The 10,566-nt window shown below is 51.1% G+C and overlaps 1 protein-coding gene across 1 annotated transcript; it reads right to left on the bottom strand.

Moving 5' to 3' along the window:
• Positions 1-5,777: 5,777 nt before the first annotated feature.
• LOC140181229 (uncharacterized) lies at positions 5,778-8,775 on the bottom strand. Its single transcript, XM_072224753.1, has 3 exons — positions 7,658-8,775; positions 6,285-6,932; positions 5,778-5,961 (listed from the first exon to the last, which is right to left on the bottom strand). The coding sequence occupies exons 1-3, from the start codon at positions 8,773-8,775 to the stop codon at positions 5,778-5,780; spliced, it is 1,950 nt and encodes a 649-aa protein (XP_072080854.1).
• Between the last annotated feature and the right edge of the window lie 1,791 nt (positions 8,776-10,566).

The following is a 10,566-nucleotide window of genomic DNA, read 5'->3' as shown; positions in this document are numbered from 1 at the left end:
TCGGTGGCGTGTGATGTCCTTGTTCGTGCGTTGTCGCCGAGTCGGCTGACCGTGGGAGAGGCGCGTCTCTTGTGCGCGTGTCTCTTGGTCTGCTGAGGCGTTCATTCGCCGCTTCGTTCTTCGAGCTGAGCATTAAATGCTCATAATGAGTTAAAACCCCGTGCGTAAAGACCATTTTGCCCCTGTCTCTTTTCGCGCTCCTTGTGGTGGTTTTTAAACAGTTTCTTTCTCTTTTCCTCCTACCCTTGCTATTTTCACTTTCCTCTCTCCCTGATATCCAAAATTCCTTGTTCGAGCCCTCTCGTGCCTCCTTTTTTCTCTCAAGTTCCTACAACTAATTCAGGTAATTTTTGCTTCCTATTCCCTTGTGTTTACGCTATGTTTTACTGCTGCGTAGTTGTTATTTGCGATTGTTGCATGCTTGGTTTACTTTTGCCGAATGACCTTCCAATGGTGGGGTAGACGAATTAAGGGAGGGGTACCATTCCTGGGTAGGTTTTAGGTGATTTGCGTGATAGGCGTAGCTTTTAACCGTATTCGGCCATGATTTGAGTTTGAAAAGGTGTAGTTTTTGGGTTTCTATGGACTCCCGACCTCATAGTCGAACGGAGTGGTACCCCGCTGTAGGTATGCCTCGCATCGTTTCCCGGTCTTCTGGATCTGGCACGGCCTACAACCCGTACGCCTGGGTGACTGACGATATAAGGAGCTCGCCCAACCAAATGGATTTGGAGGAGTTGACCGAGTTTCGGCGAGCCGGCTACTTATGTGGGGGATGGACGAGGAGGCCAACTATGAGACCATTGTTCCCGCCCCCCACGAGCGTATTTATGAGCTTAACTTCCACTCTCCTCGTGTCCCCGATTGGATTTGGTTTTACAAGTCCATGTTCACACAAGTTGGCGTTCGGATACCGTTCTCTGATTTTCAAATGGCGCTGTTGAACCGGATATCCGTCTCCCCCTCTCAACTTCATCCGAACAGCTGGGCCTCGATCCGCTGCTTCGAAATGGTTTGCGAGCACCTAGAGCTGCCGGTGTCAGTGGACGTCTTCCTCTTCTACTTCAGCCTTACCAACCCTTCCAAACAGGGGAAGGCGAGGAAAGGGTTTCTCTCTTTCCGTTCCGCCCAGGGTAGGAGAATTTTTGGCCTTTTTGAGGACTCCTACCATGGTTTTAAAGACAAGTATTTCAAAGTTCGTCCCGTCAAAGGTCGTCACCCTTTCTGGTTGTCGTTGGAAGGGGAGTGCCTTATCCAGACTTATTGGAGTTTTGGGGCGGGGTCGAATCCCTTCATCAAGGTGACGTACAAGAGGTTGTCGCCTGTAGATAAGCAAATAGCTGACGTACTTTTTGCCATTTTTGAAAAGAACCCCGTGAACCCTCATCTTCTTATGGGTGAACGGGAGGCCGCCAGGAGCTATATCCGTGAGTTGTCTTCTTTGTTTGCTTACGTTTGTTTATTGTTGTTTTCTTTTCCCGATCTAACGACTAATGTGCCTGTTGTTTGCTGTAGTGGAAATGTCTGCCACTGTGACTGGTCTTGAGAATCTGATGAAGACCTTCTTTGAAGCGAGTGACGATGAGAATGCCGAAGAAAAGGATGCCAGTAAGTCGGGGGGTCCTTCTGGGGAGAAGGAGAATCAGGCTGTGCCTTCTCCCCAGGATACCGGCGTGTCGGAGAAACAGACTGCAGGGGTCCAGGCTTCCCCTATTCGTGAAGAGGGGCCCGCTGAAGGGCACGCATCCTCTACCTCCAAGCCGGATAGCGACGTGGAGCTCATCCATACTCCCAAGAGGCAGAGGATGTCTTCCAGCCCGGAAGGGGCCCTTACTATAATAGAAAGGAACTTTGATGCTACCAAATTTATTGAATCACAGCTGATACCCGGGACGGAGAAGCATTTTCATGGGACCGATCTGTCCGGGCAGGCGAGGTGGATGTACCGGACCTTGCTTCGTGGAGCCGTGATAGCTCGGAAGGCTGAATTCGAGTTATCGGGGATGGAGGCGCTCCGGAGGAAGCTTCAATCCTCTGTTAAAGTGAACAATGACTTCAAGGCCCAAGTTGAACTCCTTCAGGGTCAGCTGTCCGAGATGGGGGAAAGCTTAGTGCTTCTGAGGAGAAAGCGTCATTCGTTGCGGAGAGGTTGAAGGCGTCCGATGAGACCGTGGCCCGGCTGCTTGAGCATGAGATGACCTTGGAGGGTCAGCTAAATGCCGCTCAGGGTCGGGTTGCCGTCTTGGAGAAAGAGCGGGAGCAGGCCGTCTCAGAGGCAAAACCGCTAAAGCCGAAGCCGCAGAGCTTAAGAAGAAGCTTAAAGTGACCAAGGAGCAAGGGAAGAATGCCATCTCGATGACCGAAGATGCCCTGAAGGCTCAGCTAAAGATCGCAGCTCCTGATTTCGACACATCGTCAATTGGCGTTTTCAAGACTATCCAGGACAGAAAGATTGTTGACATGCCGAGGAAGTGAGGTCTTGTAACTTGGGATATTTTGTAACGCATTTGCTGAACAACTTATTGCTCGTTTTTTGTTTTGACTCTTTATAAGTTATACTTATTCAGTCGTTTGGCCAGGTTGCCGTTTACTATATTTGTTGTCGTTATTTCTCTCGGGGGTGGGCTCGCGCCCGTTTTCCCGTTTTATGTTTGTTATGGCTTGGATCGCCGTGGTCGTGTTGTCATCGTAGTTAGCTCTGGCCATAAGGAAGATGGCCCCCGGGGTGATCAGTCCCGGTCTGCCATTTTAAGGCGCGCTCATGTGCGGCGCACGTAGGAAAGTAGTGGACAAGTACGAAAATTTTTGACAAGTATGAGTTAGTCGTTAGCTAAGCAAATTAATCAATATGGCGAGTATTTGATAAAATAAAAAGGCAGATCATCATGCGAACAAAGCGAGTATTTACTATTTGTTTGGGTTCTCAGGTCGGCGAGTCGTCTGGTCATGAGTAGAACCTTCTTAGGCTACCCGCATTCCATGTTCTGGGTATTTCCTTGCCGTCGAGTCTTTCGAGCTTGTAAGCACCTTTGCCGAGTTCCTCCCTTACCCTGTAGGGACCTTCCCAGTTTACCGCCAGCTTGCCTTCCCCTGGGGTCGGGACGCCGACGTCGTTGCGTCGCAAGACGAGGTCCCTTTCCTCGAAATCTCGTTTGAGGACTTTAGCGTTGTAACGCAGGGCTATTCTTTGTTTCAGCGCCGTTTCTGATAAGCGAGCCATCTCCCTTGTTTCCTCGACCAGGTCCTTTTCGACCGCTTCGCTCATGCCCGCGAGTAGTAGTCGGGGGCTCGGTTCGCCGATTTCGACGGGTATCACTGCATCGACCCCGTATGTTAGGCGAAAAGGAGTTTCCCCCGTGGCGCTTTGCTCGGTTGTCCGGTAAGACCATAGGACGGAGGCGAGTTCGTCAGCCCATGTTCCTTTCTTATTGTCTAGGCGCTTCTTTAGACCAAGAAGGATGATTTTGTTTGCAGCTTCTACCTGCCCGTTTGTTTGGGGGTGTTCTACCGAGGAGAACCTCTGTTTTATCCCTAGGCTAGAGAGGAACTCCATGAATTTCTTGTCTGTGAATTGGATCCCATTATCTGAGATAACGACCTCCGGGATACCGAAACGGGTTATCACCTGCCTCCACATGAACTTCCGGCAGTTGGAGGACGATATCGTAGCCAGCGATTCAGCCTCCACCCATTTGGTGTAGTAGTCAATGGTGACAATGAGGTATTTGACTTGTCCTGGGCCGATCGGGAAAGGCCCCAGGAGGTCGACTCCCCATTGTGCGAAAGGTCGAGTAGTCGTCAGAGAGCTTAGCTCGGAGGCTGGTGCCTTGTGGAAGTTGGCGTTTTGTTGGCACTTTATGCACCTTTTGACAAATTCCCTTGAGTCTTTCATCATTGTTGGCCAATAGTACCCGGCTCGGATGAGCTTTCTTGCTAGGGCCTTGCCCCCGATGTGGTGCCCGCAACACCCCTCATGGACTTCACTAAGCACGTAGTCCGTTTGGTCGGGGTGTAAGCACTTCAATAGGGGCTGGTTGAGTCCCTTTTTGAATAGTTGTCCCTGTATGATTGCGTATCTGGCCGCCTCCCTTCTTAAAACTTTGGCCGCTTTCTCATCTTCAGGCAACTTGCCGAGTTCCAGAAAGTTAGTGATGGGGTCTAGCCATGAGGGGCTTGACTTCGTCAAATGGAGGGCGACCGTTGGTTCCTTCACCATGCCTTGGATGAGGGACCGGTTACCCGATCCTGGTTTTGTGCTCGTCAGCTTGGACAGGAGGTCCGCACGTGTGTTCTTTTCTCTTGGGACGTGTTGGACGATGACTTCCTGGAACTGACTTGTTATTTCTTTAACCTTTTCCAAGTATTTTTGTAGGAGAGGGTCCCGGGCTTGGTAGCTCCCGTTTACCTGCGCAGTGACAACTTGTGAGTCGTTGCATACTTCGACCTCTGTCGCTCCGACTTCCCGAGCTAGTATTAGTCCGCCCAAGAGAGCTTCATATTCTGCTTGGTTGTTCGACACTGGAAACTCGAACTTGGTTGATTGCTCATAGATGACCCCTGCTGGGCTTTCTAAGATGACCCATGCTCCCCCGGACGTTTGGTTGGAGGCCCCGTCAACGTGGAGCCTCCACCGTGTGCCCGTTTCCTCGGGGGGGTCCCCCGTCACCTCTACCAGAAAGTCTGCCATTGCCTGGGCTTTGATTGCATGTCAGGGCTCATATTGTAGGTCGTATTGGGAGAGATCGACGGCCCGGGTCATCATCCTACCGGCCAAGTCAGGTTTTTGCAGTACTTGGCGAATCGCCTGATCCGTCCTCACTACTATACGATGGCTCTGGAAGTATTGTCTTAACCTTCGGGAGGAGACTAGGAGTGCTAGCGCCAGTTTTTCCAGCTTGCTGTATTTCAGTTTTGGTCCTTGGAGGACCCTACTCATGAAGTAAACGGGTTGTTGGGTCTTCCCCTCTTCTCTAACGAGCACTGTGGCAAGTGCTTCCTCGGTTACTGATAAGTAGAGATAGAGCGGTTCTCCGGCCTTGGGTTTTCCGAGAACTGGTGGTGCCGCTAAGATCTCCTTGAAGTGGTTGAACGCCTCTTCGCACGCTGGGGTCCATTCGAACGTCATTCCGTTTCTCATTAGGTTGAAGAAAGGTAGGGCTCTCGCTGCCGACGCTCCGAGGAATCGGGATAAAGCCGTTAACCTCCCGGCAAGTCGTTGGACGTCCTTGATACAACTCGGGCTCTTCATCTGGATAACTACTTGGCACTTCTCGGGGTTGGCTTCCACTCCTCTTTGAGTGATCATGAATCCTAGGAACTTTCCGGCCTCCATGGCAAACGCGCATTTGAGCGGATTAAGCCTCATGCCGTGCTGCCTTAGTGACGAAAAAACACCATCAAGGTCTCTCAGGAGGTCGTCGGGTCGCGCGGTCTTTGCGAGTATGTCATCCACGTAGACTTCTACTGTTTTGCCTATGAGTTCACTGAATATCTTATTCATCAGCCTTTGGTACGTGGCCCCAGCATTTTTCAAACCAAAAGGCATTACCCTGTAACAATAGATTCCCCCTGGCGTTATAAACGCCGTTTTCTCCTCGTCGGGTCAGTGCATCGGTATCTGATTGTATCCTGAGTAAGCATCCATGAAGCTCAGATACCGGTACCCCGCCGCTGCGTCGACGAGTGCGTCAATGTTAGGCAGGGGGTAGCAGTCCTTGGGGCACGCCTTGTTGAGGTCAGAGTAGTCTACGCACATTCTCCATCTCCCATTGTGTTTTTTAACCAGGACCACGTTCGACAACCAAGTCGAGTAGTCCAATTCCCGGATGAATCCTGCTTCGAGGAGGCTGGCCGTCTGCCTGGCTACCTCTTCTGCCCTTTCCTGCGACATCTTTCTCCTCCTCTGGGCCACTGGCTTGGTTCCCGCCTTGACGGCCAGATGATGCGATACGAGCTGGGGATCTATCCCGGGCATATCGGCAGGCGTCCAGGCAAAGAGGTCGGCATTAGCCCTGATCATTTCCATCAAAGGTTCCTTCATCTCATGGGGGAGGTTTTTGTTTATGAATGTGAATTTATCGTCCTCCTCGCCGACCCTGAACTTCTCCAAGTCTCCTTCTGGCTCTGGTCTGGGTTTGTCGTCTATCCTGGCGTCCAGGTCAGCAAGGAAGACCCCGGATGCTTCTTTGGACTTTTTCCTGAGAGAAAGGCTGGCGTGGTCGCAAGCGACTGCCGTTTCCAGGTCGCCTTTGATGGATCCTACGGATCCATCATCGGTGACAAACTTCATCACCAGTAGCTTTGTACTAATGGCCGCCCCCAGGTTGTTGATGATTTTTCTCCCCAGGATGATGTTATAAGCCGTGGAATCTCGTAATATTACAAAGTCCGCCATGACTGTTCGTCGCTTCTGCCCCTGTCCCACGGAGGTCGGGAGTGAGATGATTCCATCCGGCATGATGAAATGGTCCCCCAACCCTACCACACCGTGCTGGTGGGTCGTCAAGTCGGCGTCTCTTAGTCCCAGGGCATCGAAAACGTTTCGAAACATGATGTTTGAGTCTGCCCCCGTATCTACCAGGATTCGCTTGACGAGGCCCGTTCCAACCTTGGCCGTGATGAACATGGGCGGGCTTTCTGGCGCCTCGTCAAACCATTGGTCCTCTGGCCCGAAGAAGATGGGTGGGAGGCCCCGGGGACCCCTAACAGACGAGGTGGAGACCGCTAGGACCTTGGCGTCTTTTTTCCATGCCGACCTTGACCTTGGGGCAGTGTTCCTGGCCGTTACCACGTTTACCACCGTGAGGCCGTGGTCGTCACCCTCTGGTTCCTGTCGTCGCCTTGTTGAGCGGGGTCTGTCTTCGCTATCGTGGTCCTGGTTGCGTCTCCTCGGCTCCCGTATAAGGTGGGAGAAGTCGGCAAGTTTTCCATCCCTGATAGCTTGTTCCAGGTAGGGGTGGAAAACGGGCCTAAACCCGTCGGGCCGGCCCGCGTAACCCGCCAAAAAAGGCGGGCCAGGCTGGAAAATTGGGACCGCCAAATAGCAAAAGCCCGCTTAACTCGCACCGCTTAAACCGCTGGTTTTGGCGGGCTTTGGCGGGGCGGGGCGGGCTTCCCCGCCGGGCTTAGTCTTTTTTTAGCAAGGGCTTTGGCGGGCTTAGTCTTTTTTACCAAAACCCAACTTCCTCAACCCAATTTACAAGAGAATGAAGATGAAAATTGGGTGTTTTAGATTATGTTTGTTTTGTTTTAGAGACAATATTGTTAATTATGTTTTGGATTATGTTTATTTTGCTTTGGAAACAATATTTATAATTACAAAGACTTTAATGTTTGTGAATACAAAAATTATAATTTGTTTATACTTTTAGAAATTATAATAGTTAAAAGTAAAAAACAAAAGAGATTTTTTTATATCTTTATATATATTATTTAATAGTTAAAAGTAAAAAAAAAAAGAGGATATTTGGTGGGCTTAGCCCGCCGGCCCGCCAGCCCGTCGTTAGGCGGGGCGGGCTAGGATTCTGGGACCGCCTCACTAGGCGGGGCGGGGCGGGCCAGCCCGCCAAATGGCGGGCTTCTGGCGGGGCGGGCTTCCCCGCTTGCCACCCCTAGTTCCAGGGCGTCTTTTAGGTCGAAGCAGTCTTGGGTCTTGTGCCTGTAACCCTTGTGGTACTCACAGTAGAGGTTCTTGTTTCCTCCGGTCCTGTCCTTCAGAGGTCGGGGCTTTGACAGTATCCCCTTTTCCGCTATCTGTTGGTAAACTTCGGTGATTGATGCCGTGAGGGGGGTATAATTGGTGAACTTCCCAACTCGGGGGAACGGTTTGGGTGTTTTACTCGGACCGCCGTCCCTGGCGTGTTCCTTTGGTCTTTCTCTGCCTTCATAGTGCCGAGCTTGGTTGTAGGCGGGCTGCCGTTTATTGGCAGCCACGACCCGGCTGACTTCTTCGTCATTAATGTACTCTTTGGCCACGCACTGGATCTCTTGCATTGTCCAAACGGGCTTTGTGGTAAGGTGTTTCCTGAAGTCCTCATTGGAGAGCCCGTTCGTCAAGCACAGACTTGCCACCGAGTTCGTTAGACCGTCAATTTCCAGGCACTCATCATTGAAACGGTCCAGGTATTTCCTGGTCGGCTCTCCGGGTCTCTGTGTCACCCCTAGCAAATTGATTGGGTGTTTGGCTTTGACAATCCTGGTCGTGAATTGAGCCAAGAAGGCGTGGCTGATGTCGGAGAATTGGGTCACCGAGCCCTGTGGGAGGTTGTTGAACCACCGTATCGCTGGGCCCGCCAAGGTGACCGGGAAGGCACGACATCTGACCTCGTCTCCCACCCCTTCCAGGTTCATTCTGGCCTCAAAGGCCGTTAAGTGTTCCAGGGGATCTTGTGTTCCATCATACTTCATGTCCGTTGGCTTGTCGAAGTGTTTCGGCAGCCGGACCTCGAGTACGGAACGGTGGAAAGGGGTCGCTCCTATTATCACTGGTCCCCGGGTAGTTCTCCTCGGCTCGTCATTCTCTCGACGGGCGTCCTCTTCGCCCCTGTTCGACGCACGCCGCCTCTCGTGTCGGGAGTAAATGATGGGGTCCCGACTTCTTCTTCTGGCTCGCCCCCATCCCCCGGTGCTCTCCGACTCGTATTGGGGGCTGGGTGAGCGCCTCGAGCGGCTCCTTGAACGGGAGCGAGTGGGGCTCTGCTCCGGGGTGCGTTGGTCGCGTTCTCTTTCGGCTAGCCGGCATTCTAAGTCTTGCATCCTATGGCGTAGCTCTTGCATTATCTTGGCGTGGTTGTCGCCAGTCCCTCCAAAGGGGCGTCTTTCGTGAGTTTGCGTCGTGTCCCTTGGAGGCGACCTCTATTGTTGTCAAGTTTCCGTCGGGACGGCGCCTCCTCCAGGCACAGGGGGCGCGGCCTCACAGCCTGTCCTAGTTTGGACTAGCACGAAGTCCATGGACGAGTCCCCACAGACGGCGCCAATGTTCGGTAGGTCGGTTACCGAACAGTTCGGGTTAGGATCTGTTGTGAAGGAAGGGGCTCGTCGGGTCACAGTCTTCCAGTCCAGGGGGTGCGAGTTCCCGAGCACTTCGTGTGAGAAAAGGGGGGGGTGCCACCTGCAAAGACACTCCGACGCTCTTGTCAGAATATGTGCAAGCGGAATGAGGGTGGTGTAGGGATGTAACGTACCTTGGGGGAAGAGCCAGTCTTCCCCTTATATACATGTCAGTAGTGGGCCCCTCTGGAGGGCAGGCCCATATTCTCAAGGACGCTGTCCCATAGCTGCGGGAGAGCCGTACGGGACGCGTGTCCGGGTCAGTTGAGAGGCGCGTAGTCGGGCCGGGTGGAGCTCGGGTCGGGTTGACCCGCGGGAATCCTGGGCCGTAACAAATACTATCCCCTATGATAGTTCCATCAACAAACAGGGAAGGCAGAGCAGCAGTGTTAAAAAGAGACATAGGTTTTCCTTACTCAGAACAGAAAAAGAGTAAGAAATAAAATGGAAGCAGAGTAAGGATTAAGCTTACAGGTTCAAGAATAGGAGAATCAGAATCAGAAGAAGAAGGCTGGTGCTATCTTCGACTCTGATGGCGGTGCACGACTCACCGGCGACCGTGGCAGCAACGGCAAGGACGGTTGCTCCTCTGGCTCGCACGGCTCTGTCTCCCTCTCTCCCTCGCGTCGTTCTTCTCTCCACGGTGGAATCCAACAAGGATGGTAGTAACATCAACTGCGATGGATTGGCTGCGACGGAGGTGGCTTCAATCAACCGTGGCAGCGTGCACGATGGCGACGGAACCGTTGGCGGCAAGACGCGACGGCTTCGTTCACCACCTCTCCTCTCTCGCTCCCTTCCTCACGTGACAGCAATGACGACCATGGAGATGCGGCGGGATGGGGTTGAACGGCGGCGCTACAGCTCACGAGGATGACAACGACGGTGACGGCGAAGAACCCCAGCGACGGCTCTGGCTCAACGGTGACACTTCCCTCTCCGCGATACTCTCACCCTCACGTGCGTCGCTCTCTTCCTGGTGACACAATAGCGGCGACGGTGGCAGTGATGCCCACCGGCGCTGTCTCCGTTTCCCTCTCTTCCCTCTTTTTCCCCGATTCCCCATTCTGCTCTCTTTTTCCTTTCTTTCTTTCTTCCCTTCTGTTTCCCCTCGAGCTCCCCTATTTCCTTTCTTTCCCTTTCTTAACGTAGGTTTAGGGATTTAGGGTAATAAATTTAGGAATTTTGTGAAACTAGGTTTTTATTTAGTAATTTTAGAGTTAAGATAAAATATATACGAATAAAATAATAATTTTATAAAATATTTATAATAGAATAAAAATTTAGAATTTAAATATAATATTATAAAAATTGTTTTTTAAAATATATAAAATTTTATCTATTAGTTTATCAATAAATTTAAATAATTATTTTTAATTTAAATTATAAAATAAATATATTAATCATATTTTATAAAATACAGTTTAAACAAAAAAATTAATTATTTAAATTAAATTATATAATTTTTTATTATTAGAATTTTAATTTTAACTTATATAAAATAACTATTTATAATAA

Source organism: Arachis hypogaea, chromosome 18, assembly GCF_003086295.3.
Source record: "Arachis hypogaea cultivar Tifrunner chromosome 18, arahy.Tifrunner.gnm2.J5K5, whole genome shotgun sequence".
Lineage (NCBI taxonomy): Eukaryota > Viridiplantae > Streptophyta > Magnoliopsida > Fabales > Fabaceae > Arachis > Arachis hypogaea.
This window is presented reverse-complemented; position numbering and strand designations above follow the sequence as displayed.

Bases quoted from the DNA above. Each gene is read 5' to 3' on its own strand.
- LOC140181229 (XM_072224753.1), bottom strand. From the start codon at position 8,775: ATGCAAGAGCTACGCCATAGGATGCAAGACTTAGAATGCCGGCTAGCC. The intron at 6,933-7,657 runs GCACAAGACCCA...ACAAGCTATCAG, and splicing joins GAGTACCACAAGGGTTACAG to GGATGGAAAACTTGCCGACT. The intron at 5,962-6,284 runs GTTTGTCACCGA...TGCCCGGGATAG, and splicing joins ACAAAGCTACTGGTGATGAA to ATCCCCAGCTCGTATCGCAT.